The sequence below is a fragment of the Ambystoma mexicanum genome, chromosome 9 (genome assembly GCF_040938575.1).
Source record: "Ambystoma mexicanum isolate Mex_15411 chromosome 9, UKY_AmexF1_1, whole genome shotgun sequence".
NCBI lineage: Eukaryota > Metazoa > Chordata > Amphibia > Caudata > Ambystomatidae > Ambystoma > Ambystoma mexicanum.
This window is the reverse complement of record NC_090931.1, coordinates 871,742,771-871,761,041: the sequence shown is the minus strand read 5'-3', so window position 1 is coordinate 871,761,041 and position 18,271 is coordinate 871,742,771. Positions and strand designations below refer to the sequence as shown.

The 18,271-nt window shown below is 48.0% G+C and overlaps 1 protein-coding gene across 6 annotated transcripts in view; it reads left to right on the top strand.

Moving 5' to 3' along the window:
* Positions 1-17,939, top strand: part of LRRFIP1 (LRR binding FLII interacting protein 1) — an 813,895-nt gene extending 795,956 nt beyond the window's left edge. For all 6 annotated transcript variants that reach the window (XM_069615974.1, XM_069615976.1, XM_069615973.1 and 3 more), the window contains one exon: positions 16,924-17,939. In XM_069615974.1, the coding sequence (XP_069472075.1) occupies positions 16,924-17,034 (111 nt within the window). In that variant the 3' untranslated portion in view covers positions 17,035-17,939. The remainder of the gene's footprint in view (positions 1-16,923) is intronic.
* The last annotated feature ends 332 nt before the right edge of the window (positions 17,940-18,271 follow it).

The window sequence follows — 18,271 nt, the reverse complement described above, 5'->3', positions numbered from 1 at the left end:
GACGCCTCACTCACGAGGTGGGGAGCACACACGAATGAACTGACAATCGGCAGTCGTTGGTCTCCATTGGAGTCCAAACTACACATCAACCTTTTGGAGCTGAGGGCAATCAGACTAGCGCTGAAGGCCTTCCTGCCATCTGTACAGGGAAAGAATGTCCTGATAATGACGGACAACACAGTGGCCATGTACTACCTCAGCAAGAGAGGTTGTGTGGGGTCACTACCACTGTGCAGAGAAGCACGCAGTTCTGGGCAACACAGGAAGGAGTCTATCGACAGTTCACCTAGCCAGAGAGCAGAACACGGCACGGACGCTCTGAGCAGGCAGAGCACAGTCGCACTTGAGTAGTAGTTACCTCAGGAAGTCCTTCAAGAGATCTTCGCCCTTTGGGCAACCCCTCTCAAGTGGATCTGTTCGCGACCGGTACCAACCGGAAGTGCGAACAGTACTGCTCCAGGGAATTTCCCCCAAGAGGAGTGCTAGGGGATGCGTTCGTAGTGGGCTAGGAATTTCCACTCCTGTAAGCGTTTCCTCCAGTCCCCGTCATTTCTCACGTGATCAGGAGGTTAAGAAAGTTTGGGAAATCCATGAACCTAATTGCTCTGGATTGGGCCAGGAGCATGTGGTACCCGGACCTTCTGGCCCTCCAATACGTCTTCCACAAAGAGGATCTTCTTGCAAGAGAAATGTCGGGTTCTCCATCCAGAGGTCAAGACGCTCAGTCTTCACGCATGGTTTCTGAGAGGATAAGATACAAGGATTGGGACCTCCTGGATGACATAATGGAGATTTTGCTTTCGGCCAGAAGGCCATTAACCAAATCCTTGTACCGGTGTCGTTGGAATAAATTCAGTAACTGGTACAGGGATAAGAATGTGGATCCATTCCAGTGTGGCACACCTGTGGTGCTTTCTTTCCTATTTCTAAACAGCACTACCATCAGTCGAAAGGTACTTACAAAACATATACATTTTATTTATCAATCGTAAAAAACAGTAAAAAAGTATACACATATATGTAAAAACAAAGTGCTAGTGACACAAAAATGGGTATTCAATAACTCTAAAACGTCTCTGATGTAGTCTTTACATCAGTTTTAGTTCAACCTTATCTTGTAGGGTTTAGAGGTGAACTATGATCTAAATGATCTCTATACAGAACCTAGTATCAGCAGCATACTGGTATAATGCCTCGACATGTTTCAGTACTATCACAATAATGTTGAACTTTCTTCAGGGTTTTTTTTCGGTAGGTCACTCGAACTTTAAAAATACATCTGAGAAAGTCTTATCCCACAACATTTGAATATGTACATTTGGCAAAGGAGTGTTGTTGGTAAGAAATAAAATAGAAACAAAAATAAGTTGCCTAAATACTTATTTGATTGTTAGGCACTGTAAATCTGCGCAACTAGAGGTATCGGAAAACTCTTTACCTCGAATTGGAGTAGTAGTAGTCTGGCGGGTAACTGGATTCAATCAATTCTACCAGTGGTACTTCGGTCCATAAATAAGGACTCAGCAATCTATAAATATACATATAATTTGTATTAGACTATTGCCTCTAACTGGATGACCATATAGAAGCTCAAAGGGACTAAACCCAACTCCTTCCTGAGGGACTTCTCTATAAGCAAAGAAAAGGCATGGCAGTAGAAGGTCCTACTTTCTTCTAAGGGGTTCTTCTAAAGCACCTATCCTGCTCTTCATAGAACAGTTAAAGCTCTCTACCAACCCATTCGTCTGGGGGTGGTAGGCAGTTGAGAACTTGTAAGTCACTCCACAGTTTTTCCACATAGCCTGCATGTAGTGGGACATAACATTTGATCCCCTGTCAGAGATGACTTCCTTAGGAAAACCTACCCTTGTAAAAATACCAAGTAGGGCCTTAGCAACAGCCTGAGCTGTAACAGCCCTCATAGGTATAGCTTCAGGATACCTATTAGCATGGTCTACTACAACCAGTATAAACCGATTGCCTGAAGAGGTTGGAGGGTCTAAGGGACCAACAATGTCGATTCCTACCCTCTCAAAAGGGACTCCCACCACTGGGAGAGGCACCAAAGGGGCCATATTCTTGGCTCCACTCTTGCCAGATGTCTGACAAGTGTGACAGCTCCCACAGAATGTATCTACATCAGACCCCACCTAGGCCAGTAGAAATACAGAGAAAGCCTTTCCTTGGTCTTCTTGAAGCTCAAGTGACCAGCCAAAGGAATCTCATGGGCAACTGTGGAAACTGGTGTCTTGTCTCTAGAGGCACTACACGTCTTCTGTAGTCCCCTGGGATAGACTCAGTTGGTTCAATGCAGAAGAGGCCATCTTCCCAGTACAACCTATGCTTCCCTGGCTCTTTTCCCATCCAGCTGGGAAGCTGCCTGTTGGCGAAGTCCTTCAAGAGTAGGACACTCTCTTTGACCTCTGCTGAAGTCTGCCCTACAGGGTCCACCTTCTGCCAGTAAAGACTGCAGCTCAGGATGGTCTTTAGGATCCAGATCTCCAATAGGGGGAAGGTCTTATTCCAGCTCTGAATCTTCGGCAGCTAATTCAACCTTTCCTGGTTGTTCCTCACACTCAGCCTCAGCTGGTGGAGCAGTCGCAGGTGTGACTTTGGACAGTCCTCTCGGGGATGTCCTTGTTGGTAGCACAGGAGTGCTTTCTTGATTTTTCTTTCAGACCTTGGGTTTCCCCTTTTTCGCATTCTTCTTAGAAATAGCAGTTAGTAATTCCTGTGGACTGGGTGTTATAGATTCCTCTATAACATCCACTGGAGAGTCAGTTAAGGTACTCTCTCTGGCCTTCTTTGTCTGCTCCTGTTTCCTTCTACTGGGAGGCGCTGGGGTGCTTGATACAACTCCAAGAGTTTTTGAGTCATTCCCCAACAGGACTCTCCCAGGTACCTCACTTTGTACACTAACAGGTATCTTGACAGTCATGTTGTTGCACTTGATGAGAGCTGGTAGTCTAGGAAGCATTTGGACAGGGCCTCCAGCAAGCTTAGTGAGGCCTTTGGGTGCCTTAGCAACATCCTCAGGTTTGAAAAAAGATTCCACCACTGTAATGCTGGCCCCAGTGTCTCTAATGGCAGGGGTCTCCTGACCATTTACAAGTACACTGTGCTTGTAATATTCTTGTGTTATCTGGAATTTAATTATAGACATCTAAATTCTGCTGTTCTTACAGACCCAGGGACAGTAACGAAACACTGGCAGAGACTCCAATGGGGTCTTCAGCCAGCAGTAGAAGGTTTCCAATTGCCATTTGTACTTATCCTTCTGGGGAAAAGGCTAAGGAGGCAGTGTGGACCCCTGAAGGTTTACCCTTGCATCTGGGCTCCCTTTCACGAGGTCAGTAGACCCACAAGCATAACATTTTCCAAATGTTTTGACAAATGGGGGTTTCTACTGACCTCCCTCTGGTTTGGCACCAGAGGTTTCACTAGCCTGATTCGGTTTCCCTTGTGGCTTACCTTTTTTCCATCTGGGGACCTCTTTTGGATTGGAGGTATTAGAATTCTCTTTGCCATCTTTCTTTTGCTGCTTCCCATCATCCTTCTTCTGAGTTGCCCCAGAATCCTTGTGAGTAGCCCTGTTGGCATCCCACAAGTCAGCAGCCTTTGCTAACTTCTTTGGATCAATTTCCTTAGAGTCAGCCAAGTGCTGTCTCAGCTCAGGAGAGCATAGATTGTAACAAAATAGATTTCTCATTCTTTCAAAAGTGTTAACTCTGTAAACCTATACCCAACCATCTGAGTTCTTCAAACATTCACACCCCCAGGTAGCCCAAGGGGTACCATCATGCTTTTTGAGGGTCCTAAACCTCTTAAGATACTGGGAAGGAGTTTTCCCAAATCTAGCTATCAAAGCTAGCTTCACATTTTCATACTCCAAACTTTCAGGTTCCCCCACCTCCATTACAGCATCAGTTGCAACCTGGGGGAGCCTAGACAAAAGCCAAAGAATCAACTGATTCCATGTGAAACCCTGAATCCCATAGTTATACTCAAAAGCAGCCAACCAATCCAAAATATCAATTCTCACCTCATACATACTCACAGCTTCTTTAGGCATGCAATGTCTCTTAGGACTGGAAGACCTAGAAGACTCTGGGATAGAACCATTTTCAAGAGACAATTTCTTCATTTCAAGAGCATAATGCATTTCCATTTGTCTGAGTTTGATTTCTTGATGTTTACTTTCAGTTTGCATTTGGAGCCTTTTGAACTCTAATTCAAGTCTCATCTTTTCAAGAGAGACACATTCTGGACTCAGTACTGGACCTGGCAGTGTACCTGTGGCTATAGGTTGAGGGCCTAGAGCAGGTATAGATGAAGTTGGGCTCACATCCGGAGACTCCTCCGACTCTTCTGGCTCCTCAATAACATTAGAGCTAGACTCTGAATCATTATCATCCTCATCAACACTATCCACATTTGCTGGGGGTTATAGCTCTACCTCCCAGTCTTTGATGATTCAACAATTTCTCAATCAGTTCATTTTTCTTGCCTTTAACAGAGAGAGACCTGACCTTACACATATCTTTCAGTTGATCTATTGTTAGAATGATCAGGGCATCCTGTTTGAAGTTATCCATATCTGGCATTATAAAACAATTGCTTTTCTAGTGGTGCTTAGCCTTGTGAAGGTTATTTGAACAAAATTAAGTGCAGCTCTCTCAATGTAACAACTATACCTTATCATCACCGCTTGCCACCAGTGTTGGGCAGAATTGCATGCAGTACCCTCTGGGACCACCACATACAATTAGGACTACAGGTGTAAGCAAAACCAACCTTTGGTACAAGTCTGTAGTACACATTTTATGGTAGTGACCTGAGCAGCCAGGCTTATCTCAAGAGGGAATGTGAGCAGTAAAAGGATGTTACACAGAGGTCTTACAATTGCAGTGGTTCAAGTAGACACTGACACTCAAGGTTTCTTGGTAAAGCACTTAATAATTTATTACACAGTCATTTAGAAAACATTCACTAGAAGGAGGCAACATAATATCATACACAAACACACTTCAATACCAAACCAATACGTTTCGGAGTAAATTAGGCTCCCCTGAAATAGGAGCAAAATGGCATTTCAGTCACTTTAAATAGGAGTACAAAGGCATGGGTTAATAAAATAGATCACAAATACTTTCTTAGGCAGTGCAAATAGTTTTAGTTCACTATAGGTCTAGATTCAGTTCAATAGGCCTAGGCCAAAGTCAATGTTCTAGTGTCTTGGATAGGAAAGAACAGTTCTAGTAGTAAACGGTAAAGTATTTGCCAAAATTCTCAGAAGTAGTTTGTACGAAAAAGAATCATATGTTGGGTCACAAGCAAATTAGGCCTGCAAGTTGGGAAAGTTTCACAAACTTTCACCGCGAGAGGTAAGTTCTCTCAATCGGGTTGGCACAGTACCTTAATATGAAGAAAAGATGCAGCTGAAGACTTTGGTTCCTGGCAGTTCCTGCATATCTCACTGTTCCTAAGCCTCAGTCCTGGTGACAAGAGGGAGGACGTCGGTGGACTCCTGCACTGCACGGGACTGGTAAAACAAGCTGGCAAATGGAAGATCTTCGGTTGGAGTAGCTGTAGTGAAGCACACAAGCTGGTGTCCTTCCCCCTGGTTAAACCTAAACCGCTCCGAGAATGGTATCCAGGTGGCTTACGAGTTGATTGGTCCCACCAACTCAAAGGATCCTTGAAGGGACATCTCTATCGAGATGAACTTGGCAATTTGGACCTGCAGCAGGGCTTCACCGGGCAACCAACAGACCAGGAGTTGCAGCAGCCGTCCTCTTCCAGCTCGTCTTCGGTTCTTTCATTCCAGTGGTCGACTCTGCCTTCGAAGCCAAGAGACTCGCCTTTAAAACAGTTTTCTCCCTTTCATTCCAGCCTATCTGTCACTCACCCAGCAGGGTGGCTGTCCTTGCCAGACAGCCAGCCAATCACACCAGAGTGCATTTGGGTCTCCTAGGAGACTAAGCACAGGGAGTTTCTGGCACCTCCCTCACTTCCTGCCCACCCCAGACACTCAGGCGCCAGAGGCGGTCTTCAGTCCTGAAGCCCGTCAAAGGCGTAAGAACAAAGGGACCAAACATGGTTTTGTGCACAGAGACAAGCTCTAGAAGGACCTTTCCAAAAGGAAACCGAGAAAAAAGAAGACTGGGACTTGTTTAAACAAAGGGGCTTAAGGCGCCCTCTTGAAAAACATGGCTCCCGCGATTTTTAGCGACTGGTGTTCGCGGTCGGGAAAATCATGGTAGTTCGTTGTAAAACCACTGCAACCAGCCATTTCGACAGGAAAGGGTAGCATTTGACTGCTACATGAGTTTCTAGACACTCTATAGGAAGGTAGTGTGTGCTGGGTCTAGGATTTAAAAAGACTAGTAAAGTCAATTTAACCTTACATTGTCTGGGAAACAGTAGTTTATCCCAGAGAAGGTATTTAAACCTTTTGGAAGTCTAAAAGACATCCCTGTGTCACTGCACTGAGGGTGCTGTGTAACACACATGAAAAGATGATGCCAATGGAGTTATCTAAAACTCCATAATCAAAGAAGACAAGAGTAAAACACACATCAAAATACATGAAAGAGTGGGGGAAAAGGCTCACACTCTTTCCAGGTAAAAAAAATCAAGTCCTCAAAATCCAGCAAAGTTGCTGGGGGTCTCTAAGGTGAAGGGAATTAGCATATTTATGAGAATTCTCCCTAATAATTCCTCACACCAATCTTCTATCCTTCTGATGTTTCACTTCTCCTTGTTCTTGCCTCCACCCTTTATATGTTACTTCTCTTCCCACTCCACTACTACATCTCTCCTCTGCACTCCTTCTCCCCTCCCCCTTGTACGACTCTCCTCCGCCCCTTCTACTCTTATCCCACCACCACTCTCCTCTCACTACTACTCTCCTCCCATTAACTACACAAACTCCCTCCTTTCGCTCTGTGCCATTCACTTTACATTCCCTCCTTAATCTCACCTCTCTACTCACCACACACACACACTCACTCTGCAAAACCTCCTCCACTCCTAAGCCAATACCTCACCTGCTCCACGAATCTCCCCCACAAGCCTTCGCTCCCTCCTTTCCCGTGCTTCAGTCCACCTCTCTGCACTGGTGGAAATGGCAGCCTGGGACAGCCATTTCAATGTTAGTGTTCCAGTACACTGGTTCGTTGGATCACCCAGAAACTAGGGGACAAGGGATCTTCATTACTTCTCTTTCCCTAGAGGTCTAGTTGGTGGTATGGGTTTTGCACAGGCTTGCTGGTTCTTTCTCGCAGCTCCGCAAGGTCCTTTGTATGGCTGCATAGGATTGCAGAATCTGTGCCTTCTGCTCTCAGAGAACTGGTGTCTCTGATGTATGCTTGCTGCAGTATTTATGTTCCTCTTTTCCGTGGTGACTCACACTGTCTCTGCAGTCAATCCTCACTGCGGCCTGGTGAGGTTACATTAGTTGGCAAGGTTACTGTGGATGTGGGAGTTCTGCAACAGATAGGAAAGGACTGGCTAGTATCAGCCTTTAGCAGTAAAGGCAGGAGATAAAGGTCTGCAAACAGTCATACTGGCACAGGGGGGCAGGTGTTTGGGCCTTTCTAGCGCCGCCTAAATTAGGACTAGCTCTGGGCTTCTCTATACTTCCCCCTGCCCTTAGCTGGGTGGGTCTATCACCCAAGGCCTGGGCATTTGTCTTGTCAAATTTACAAGGTGTGTCATATATAACTCCTTTAAACATTGTTTAAAACGTGAACACCCAACTGACTTGGCAATCTGCAGTTCAATGCCTGTCTGCTATTCAGGCATGGTGATCTGCCAATGATCTCTGCCTTAATGCCAGTAAGACAGAGATCCTTCTCATGGGGATGCTTGCTCCTTTTTCCTCCCCACTCTCTGGCCTGACTCCTTGGGTCCCCTCCCCTCACCCACCAGTGAGGCAAACAACTGTGGGATCATCTTTGACTCCCCGCTCTTTCTCCCCACACATCACAGACTTTGCCAAGAGGTCCAACTTTCAGGGACATTCTACCTTTCCTCACCTTCCCCCAGAAGCCCAACGTCTCCAGAGCCCTAGTTCTCTCTAGGCTGGACTTCTGCAACAGCCTCTTCCTCAATCTTCCTCTTTCCTCCCTTCGCCCCCTTCAACTAATCCAGAATAGGACTACCAGACCTATCCTTGGCCTCAAGCCCACCATCTGCATCTCTCTAGCCCTAAAATCTCTCCACTGGCTCCCGGTGACCTCAAGGATCAAATTTTTAGACCCTCTGCATCATCCAGAAGGCTGTCTGGAACCTCTCTACACCCAGCTTTCCCTCCCTAAATACCCACAGGTCAGAGCCCTTCGGTCCTCTGGCTCATACTCTCTGAAGGTCAAACGCTTCTCCAAGCAGAGAGTGGGAGGTAGATCCCTTTCTTAGGCTGGTTCCTCCCTCTGGAACAGCCTCTCTGTACCCCTCCAGACTTGAGCCGTATCTTCTTAGATTCTGGAAACCTCTCAAGACTTTTCTCCTCTTCCTTCCCTTGTCCCCTCCCATGCTAACTCTTCCTCTGCTTCTGCCGCTGCGACTGGGGCCTGGTCCCTTCAGAGTCATACAGTGGCCAGCCCACCCCCTACCAGTGCCCCCAGCACTTGCCTTTGGGCTCTCTTACCCGGACTAGCCCATCTGGTCCTCCCTGCCCACTGCACTCACCCCCCCTTCCTCCCTCCTCCCCTTGCACTTGCCACCTAGGCCCGCCTGCCATTTGCAAGTCCCCACCCTTGGGGCACCCCTCTTCAGCACTTCTCTCGTAGGATCCTCCAAGATGCACCAGGGGTGGCCCTGAGACCTTAACGGCTGACACCGGCTCTAGGGCTTCAGTACCGGATTAAGTTCAGAGGAGGCAGGCATTACCGGCCATCTCCTCGATGAGGGCAGAGCCTACGCTCTAGGCTACTGCTGCCCACTACTACCGGGATATCTCCTGAGGTTCTCCCAAGACGTAAATCCAGGGGCTCCACATTGGAAGGCAAAGGCCCTCGTGTCCCTAAATCTACAGGCCTCAGTACGCACGTATAAAGTGCTCAACCAAAACAAAACGGAACCAAGGAGCGCGCCAGTAAGGCAAGGGAGCAAGTACGTACTATTCCCAAATTGATGCAGGTAGCTGATCCGGACCCCCATGTCGTCGACCCTGGATCACAGGTCAGTTCTTCACCCTTCAGTTCTTCACAGAGGGAGCTGGCTACGAGGTTGATGTCCTGACACTGCAAATCTCCATTCCCTCTGCCACTGACAGTACCCCAAGGGTCCTTTGTGCCTCGGTCAGGTTGGCAGACCAACAGCTGTCTTAGGCAGAAACCTGTGCAGTTCCATCTGGGACCACTGCAAAAGATTTAGGACTACAGGTGTTTGGCAGTAAACCCACTTGGTAGCAGTCTGTACCACACAGATTCACTTGGTAGCTGTGGCTGAGCAATCAGACTTCCCTCAAGAAGAGTTAGGCAGTATACAGAGTATTCACAATAGGTCAAGAGAACACAATGGAACAAGTAAACACTGACCAGGGCTTGGTGTAAAAGAGATATAATTATTTATTTAAAACCACATCTAGAAAAACACACAGGCACTAATAGTAAGCAATTCAAAAACACGGTCACTAAAAGATATACACTCCCTTAAAAGAATATTAGACAAGTCTTAAGTAAAGCCCCACTTATTTTCAGACAGAGGTGAGCGCTTAACGTAGATGGCACTCTAATAATTCGTTTTAAAAAGGGAGAGAAAAGCAGAGAATAAATTGAAACAGATCCCAACACTTTTTCACGAACACAACAAGAGAGGAAGGCAAAGTAACACCGTGAATTCAGAGTCAGTAGGCCGGATCCGCTTTAAGAGGATCAAAACGAAATGTGTCCAAGGTCACACGGTTGCAGTGCACAAAAGTCTTGTAACGGTTCAAAAAGGAGTTGGACCAAAGAAAGGGACCAGTTAGAGGGCCAAGGCAGCCAGCCCAGTCCAGAAGGTTAAGGGGTTATTATTACCTTGTAGCAATCTTCAGAAAGGGAGGCCTGGCGGACACGGTACCTTAAAGTGGTGAGAATACTCCAGCGGGGGCAGTTGTTCATGGCAGCGGATGCAAGTCAGTGCTTTGTCCGGGGGAAGAGAGGATCTCATCGGGGAGGAAGACAGGAGTCCGTTGCACTGCCAGGGAAGAAACCAGTCGCAGAGTTTCTCAGGTACAAGGAGCGGTCTGTGGATTCGTGGTAAGTGGCTATCCGGCCGCCGGGGTGCTTGGCATGGGCAGTTCGACCACAAACTGGTCTGGGGTGCAAAGAAAGAAGGTAAACTGGTTGTGCACACCAGTCAGGGGAAGAAGCCGGGAGATCTTCTCTGTCGTCGGGAAGTGGTGTGTCGGTTCTGCAGGGCTCCACCGGTGGTGTCGTCGTGGTAGGTCGGCTCAGCTTCTCCGTCGTCGGATTCTCAGGTCCTGTGGTGACTTGTGAAGTTCCAGTCCCCAAAGCCCTGCTTTTATGCAGCATACCCCCATTCACTCAGCCTCGCTGTCAATCAAACATGCTAAGTGGTGAGCCGGCCGGCTCACCACTTGGGCCAATCACACAAGAGTGTGACTTTAGTTACCAAGGTAACTCAGTCCAGGGTGCCTAAACCCCCTCCCACAACCCCTGTGGTACCGAGACAGAGTGGCACCACTTTTGGAGGCTTCTGTGGAGAAGCCCGCCAAAAAGTGGAACAAAGGGCTCGACTTGGGTTGGAGTCACAGAAGAGAACACAAACGCCATTTTAGAATCGAGTCCTGGCAAAAAATACCAACCGGCGAATTAATATTAAATAAACCAGCGGTATGTTCGAGGCTATGAGAATTAAATAATTAAAGTTGGTAGCCTCGAACAATGGGAAAATCCCATAGGGAAATATTCGCGGTCGACTATAAAAAGTAGTTTCCACTGCCACCAGCCAAAACTCGATTAGGGGGGACGGAGACGTGCCCCCTCGACTAACGGACCCCGGGGCAATCGAATTGCCCCGACCAGTACGTCCACAATATGATGGTTTGTACTGGTCTGTTAATAATTTGGGACTAGTAAAGCCAATGGTGACTTTACATGCCCTGGGAGACAGTAGTCAGTGCCACGGTATGGAGTCTATGGTGGGGTGTCACTATGACACCCCTGTGTTACTGCACGGAGGGTGCTGTGTAACACACATCGTAAAAACACATGAGACCCTATGGAGTAAAGGACCCCTTAGCCCATAAAACACATCAACAGTCAAAGGAACACCATAAATCATGTCCAAGAGTGGGGGGAAAAAAGAGTCTCACTCTTGGCAGGAGAAAAAAACAAACTCCAGAAATCCAGCAAAGCTGCTGGGGGACTCACTAGGTTAGGAAATTCAGCCTAAAGAGAGAATTCTCCCTAACAAGCTGGCGCACTTCTTATTCGTCTTCAACATCTTCACCACCTCTGTGGACCTCTACAGCATGGACAGCCCGGCACAGACAACCTCAATGTGTCCCATATACATCGACTTGGACTCCACCTCTGGCTTCTCCAATTGCCACGTGGACCCCAACGACAGACACGAAATCGGAGAACGGATTCTTCAGCATGTTTTGAAACCTCATGAAATTGCGAGCAATTACAGAATATTTTAAAGGCATTATTAGTGAGAAGATGCCTCTGCAGCCTACATCTGCCAACTCCTGCAACAGTGACTACAGCTACGCCTAACCTTCCTCAGGCTGTGGGCCTGCCCCAATACAGCCTCTGTTCACACCTGTGCCACCCAAGCAGCGAACAGCTCTGCCCTTTCCCCAGCCAGCAGCTTTGCCTGTCCCCAGCGGCGAGCAGCTCTGACCTTGGATGCTTGAGATGGTCTGAACAAGGATTTATCGATGAGCGAGCCTCTTGTGGAAGACAAACACCTGGAATGCCTCTACTGTCTGCATCCAGACCACAAAGGAGAATGTGAGATTGGCCTTGGGTTTCTCCAAAAAGACAACGAAGGGCAGGCACAATAGACTGGCAGCGTGGCTGAATCCCAAGGCCTCTGCCCCATGCTCCAAGCAGGGTCATGCCTCACTCAGGACCGGCCGATCCGAGGAGCAGTATTCTAAGTCCTTTGACGGCGCCTCATCCGTGGAGGCCCAACACGAGGCCAAGAACTACAAGTCTGGGACCACCGCAGTCAGTGCAGAAGGGGGGCCAGGGCGCGCTCAACATCACCATCTGCCTCCATTGCCAGCCGACAATCGAGCTCCTCCTCAAAAAGGAAATCATCCAACCCAGCTAAGCTGCAGGAGAAGCCTGAGAAGTTGCGGACGGAGGAGAAGAAGGCCGAACTGCCCAAGAAGGCCCAATCGGCGCAGGACAAGTCTTCGTCGACAATAGAGCTGGTGGCGGCTGCTCTTACAAAGGCGAAGGGGGCTGACCCTGTGAAGGTAGTGCCTGCGGCGCAGAAGGTGTCCCTGCCCCTGATGCGCGAAACCGCTGCAGTGACTTTGGCGAAGTCTGCTGGTACGCCGGAGAAGATGATGCTGTCTCTGAGTCCGGTTCCAACCCATCAATGTGGAAAAGGGGGGGGGCAAGGAGGCCCCGGATCAGTACCAGGTCTTGTCCCAGGCCATGAAAGTGAGGACCTGGAGTCCTTACACATGGTCCACGAGGACGTGGAAGAGGATGACTATGGCGACGGTGGCACGGGGCCTGGTGTTCTGATCACGCCAGCTCAGCCGAGGGATTGTCTCTGGCCATTCTGTCAACCCTCCACACCTTGATGTCGGAGATTTAGAAGAGTATGCCAAAAGTCCCAGCCCCAAAGATGCCCCAGATCCTCGATCAGCCACCAGCGAAGAGGAGGAGGCATCATCCGACGCCCCCATTTCAGCCTCCACATCTGCGTCGGGCCTGCTCTCCTCCAGTGGACACGGGGACAGGGACGGATACTGCCACAGGCGACAACGATATTGTTGCAGCGGGTGGCGGGTTTCCTAGGGCCTACGACGTCCCCACTGGATGAGGTGGGGTTGTTTGATTCCATGATCGCCAGAGCCTCCGAGCGGTTTCAGCTTGTGCCCATGGAGGAGGGTTTCTTGTACCAGAGGCGTGAGGCCAAGAGGAAGACAATCATGGCAGTGGCCCTTCTGAACAACGTGTGGGAGGAGGGCCTGGGCCCCTTGAAGAACCCTTGCACAGCTCCAGCCAAACGAGATAGGCTGGAGAAGAAGTACTGCGTGCCGGAGTCTGCACCCAAGTGCCTGAAGTCGCAACCATCGCCGGATTCTGTGGTTTCTGCGGCCGTGAGGAAACAGTTATCTAACCCGTCCTCGATTCTCCATCAAGTAGCTAAAGTCCTGCTTAACACCATTGCAGAACGTGCTGTTCCTAGGAGCCAAATTCAATACGGTGTCCTGCCTGGTGTCGCCCTCAGAGGAGAGGATAGCGGCTATTCAGGGGAAGGTGCAGCAACTGTTATTGATGAAGACCACCACGGTGCGAACCATCAAGTCTTTGCTCGCCATGATGTCGTCCTGTATCTACCTCATCCAGCTCTGCAGGTTGCAGATGAGACCTCTTCAGGAGTTCCTGGACACTCGCTGGATACAGTTGTTCGGAAGCTTCATGAACAAGATCCCGCTCAACGAGGAGTTCCATCGGGCGATAAGCTGGGGGGGCGTCCGCTCCAACATCGCCCGAGGCACAGGGTTTTCAAACCCCTCCATACGAGGAGACAGTCACCACAGATGCTTCTATGGAGGGCTGGGGAGCCCACACCGGATGTCCACAAGCAAGAGGCCTGTGGCTACGGAGGAGAAGAAATTCCATATCAACAACCTGGAGCTACAAGCAGTGTTCTGGGCCCTCAAGTTGTTCCTTCCATCTCTGAAGGGCAAGGTGGTGAGGATCTTCATGGACAACACCACCACAATGTTCTGCATCTGGAGGCAAGGGTCACTCGATCCCCAGCACTCTCCAATGAAGGACAGGACTTGTGGCGCTGGGCCGTCGGTTAAGAGATGTTTCTTGTTCCGCTTCACCTAGCAGGAGTCAAGAACACCATCGCTGACTCCCTCAGCAGGCACTTGCTCTTCTGCCACGAGTGGGAACTTTGGCAAGACCAGGTGGACTGCATCTTCGTCAAGTGGGGCAGGCCCCAGATAGACCTGTTTACGACTGCGGCGAACTGCAAATGCCAGAAGTTTGCCAGTAGATTCGACCAACCAAGCATGTGGGACATGTTCTCCTTCCCGTAGGGATGCCTGTTTCTGTGTGCGTTTCCTCCGTTGCCTCTCCTGCTACAAGTCAACAATACACTCAAACATTGCCGATGCAGGATGATACTCATCGCCCCAGTGTGGCTGTGACCGATTTGGTATCCGGACCTTTGGAGTCTGTCGGCGTCACCCCTGGTTAAGCTGCCGGTAGCCCTGGACCTGCTCACCAGAGAAGAGGGCGCTATCCTGCATCACGACCCAGGGTCGCTGAACCTGAAGGCTTGGCTCTGCAGCCGTAGAGTTTGGTGGATACGAGTTGCCTGCGGACTGCAGAGAGATCCTCGCCAAGGCCAGGGCGTCGTCAACTTTGAAGTGCTACAACCACAAGTGGAAGCGATTTGCGGCATGGTGCCGGTTGCAGGAGATTACCCAGTTGAGGATCACAGCCCCACTGGTTCTCCCATGCCTGCTCTCCTTGGCCAAGGCCGGTCTGGCACACGCTTCTATCAAAGTTCATCTGGCGGCTATCTCTCGCTACACCAGGTCTCCAGGAAGATCGTACCTTTGGTCTCTTTGACTCGTCGAAGAGTTCCTCAAAGTACTTTTTCAATCTTTCCCGCCGGTGAAGGCTCCTGCCCCGACATGGGTGCTCAACGTGGTGCTGACGAGGCCCATGGGGGCCCCTTTGAAGCCTATGCATCAGGCCCCTCTCAAGTTCCTCTCATGGAAAATGGCTTTCCTTGTGGCCATCACCTCTGCCAGGAAGGTAGGTGAGATCCAGGCCCTGTCCTGCGAACAGCCATATGTAACTTTCCACGAATCGAAGGTGGTGCTGCGGACGCACCCTTCTTTTATGCCGAAGGTTCTGTCAGACTTCCACCTCAACAAGCCTTTGGTGTTACCTGTTTTTTTCCCTGAAGCCTTCGGCACCAGCTGAAAGGGCCTTGCACTCGCTGGACGTTGCTTATGCCCTAAAGTTTTACGTGACACGCTCAAAGGGCTTTCGGAAGACTTCTCAGATGTTCGTGAACTTTGGTCCTGTGAACCATGGGATGGCCTTCTCCAAGGCTTCCATCTCAAGGTGGCTCTCCGGCAGCATCATGCACTGTCATCGGTTGGCGAACAGACGGCTGCCCGGCCGTCCGAAAGCCCACTCCACCATAGCGATTGCTGCAACGACTGCGTTCCTGTCTGGTGTGCCCCAGTGGACATCTGCAGGGCAGCTGCGTGGAGGTCCACGCACACCTTCACGAGATTCTACTGCGTCGACAAGGATTCCAGAGAGTTGAGAGTCGGCCAGGCAGTGCTACGCAACCAGTTTGCTTGTGGTGAGTCTGTTCCAGAGGTAAGAGTGGATTGATTCTGTTGAGCTCTGCCACCTTCCGTGGTTGTGTAATGTTGTACTGCTATGTATTTGTTATTCACGAGCATGTGAATCCATGCCAGACCCCATGCTGGAGAAAGAACACGTTACTTACCTGTAACTATTGTTCTCCAGCATGGGTCTGGCATGGATTCACATGTGAACCCTCCCTCCGTCCCCTCTGCGGCTCTTCTTCTTGGTCATAATGCCACTTTACGTGCTTACCAAATCTGAAGATGGCTGCCAGAAGAGGGGCTTAGGGAGAGGAATGTCATTGGATGGGGGTAGTATGACCCAGAGTACAGTAATTGGTTTAGAGGATAAATAGTGTTTGTTAAAGTGAAACTGTTTTTCTTTTACCAAGAATTCCCAGCCAGACGACGGGGAATATTCATGAGCATGTTAATCCATGCCAGATCCGTGCTGGAGAACAATAGTTACAGGTAAGTAACTTGTTCCATATGTCTATAAAGCATGTAATATTTATTTGTAGTCCAGCAAATTATTCAGAGCTATTTTGTTGAGCTTTACTTTCATAACAATACGTGTTGGTTTCTTGGCTGCTGTTCTTCCAGACAGTTTGAATAATGTGGGGAGTATGGGAAAACTTTCAATCCATGAGATCACTCCACTGTTCCCATAAGGATTCTACCTTATTAGCGCCTTTCCCGTTCCCATTGAGCCCTATGGGAGCTCAAATGGGAATGGGGAATGGTTTACTGAATCGGGATTTACCGGGTCCTCCAAGGTCGGAATGACCCGGTAAGTCCCCATTCAGTCAGACCGGACCCGGGTTTGGAGGCAGCCATGGCACCATGGCTACCTCCAAACTCGGAATGACCGCCCAATATCTTTTTTTAATTTTGTAATCAGTCTTTTTCCCCCTGCATATTAATATCCTTTCCTTAATTTTGTTTTCTTTCTCAAGATTAACTTATTTTTGCTTACCAAATTGTCAAGCTTTTCTTCTCCTTTTGTATTTCCTGTAATTGTTTCACTTTCATGATCCATTCTCTCACGTAGGTCGATAGTCTTTTTTTTCCATATTTTTCACAAATCTCAAATCGCATGATAGTCATTGTTTTTCCTACCTCACATTATCCCTTCATTACATGTATATTTCTATCTCTACTCCATTTCCGTTTATCATTTTCTTATGTTGATTTCTTTTCTTCTTCATTTTCAATTTATTTATATTTTTCAATCTTTATTCTTATATTATTTCATTCTTTTTCATGGATTCCTCTCATTTCCCTTTTTTCAGTTTTTGTCATTGTGGACTTTGATTGGTCCCTATATTAGATTTGTACTCTCTCATTTTTGTCCTTGTTCTTTATCTTTTTAGCTACGCACTTCCTTGGATAAAATTGAAGAGCTTCAAGTCAGCAACAGCCACTTATCCAAGCGCCTGGAGAAGATGAAAGCAAATCGCAGTGCTCTGTTGTCCCAACAGTAACCAAAACTTGAGAGAAATAATTGCACTTCAAAAACATTGACCATAATGACGGAAAGACATTGCAGATGCTTCTGTGTGCAATGGTCTAAAACGTCTCATATCAAGCCTAATGAGAGATTCAACCAAACAAACGCTGGTGTCTATCAGAAGGAGATGCCACCACAGCAAGTTTGAGGGGGTCCTGAAACGGCAAGGCTGCTTGTGCAATACATGTATTAGAACAGCGGATTCCCACTGGGCCCCGCACAGCTTGAACTGTACCCCGACAGTGAAACCTCAGCCTATGTGTACCATCCACCTAGCACAAAATGGGTGGTGCATCCTGGCACACAAACACAACAGCCATTGAATGACTGCAACATCCATAAAAGATGAAATTGACTCTGTATTCTGTTTTAAGCTTTCATTTTTTCTTTGACTTGCTGAAAGCAAGAAGGGTTAAATGGAAAACGGTCATTTTTGGGCTATAGAGGTTATTGTTAGCAGCTCACAATATTTGTGGACTACCCCCATTTGCATTAGGCTTGTTTGTGGTAAAGAAAAACACTGTGGACCTACAGCCATTGCAATAGACTTTTGTGATGAACTCTTCCAAATGAAAATTCACTGGAGAACAATGGTCCTAGAAGTAAAAGTGACCTTAAAGGACTATTGAAGTCAGTGACTTACGAAGGCGAACGCTTGAACAGTTTTAATTTTGTTTCTTGTGGAGGCCGGGTGGGATGTTTCCACCATTTCAATCATAAAACTATTTTATTTCAGGGCAAATAGGCAATAGCTCGAAGGATCTGATAAAACGAACATGCAACGGTTTACTTGTTTTATTTAATCTTTATATTTCAAAAGAAAATGGCTTCCTTGTTTTTAAGGATCTGATCAAATAAATTCATGACACCTAAAAAGAATTAGGGCAATGGTTTACTTCATCAGCTTGGTTGAATTGTATTGTTTTTAATGTTCCTGAAAGGGATGCTGAGTTGTATGTTACCGAGAGGCCTGGAGTTGCTTTGTTGTAGTAGTAAATCATATGCCCCAGAACCTACTTGTCTGAGGTTGCACATTGTTTTAATCCGTGTTCTGGCAATCTGACATATAGGAAAGTGTCAAACAACAAAGAGAGTTCACTATTTTAATTTTATCTAGGTTCGTCTGGTCATCTGAAAGACTAAAGCATTCTTTTGGATGTGCTGCAGTAAGGTCTAGGAACGTTTCTTCCAGGTTCGAATATGCAGTGTTT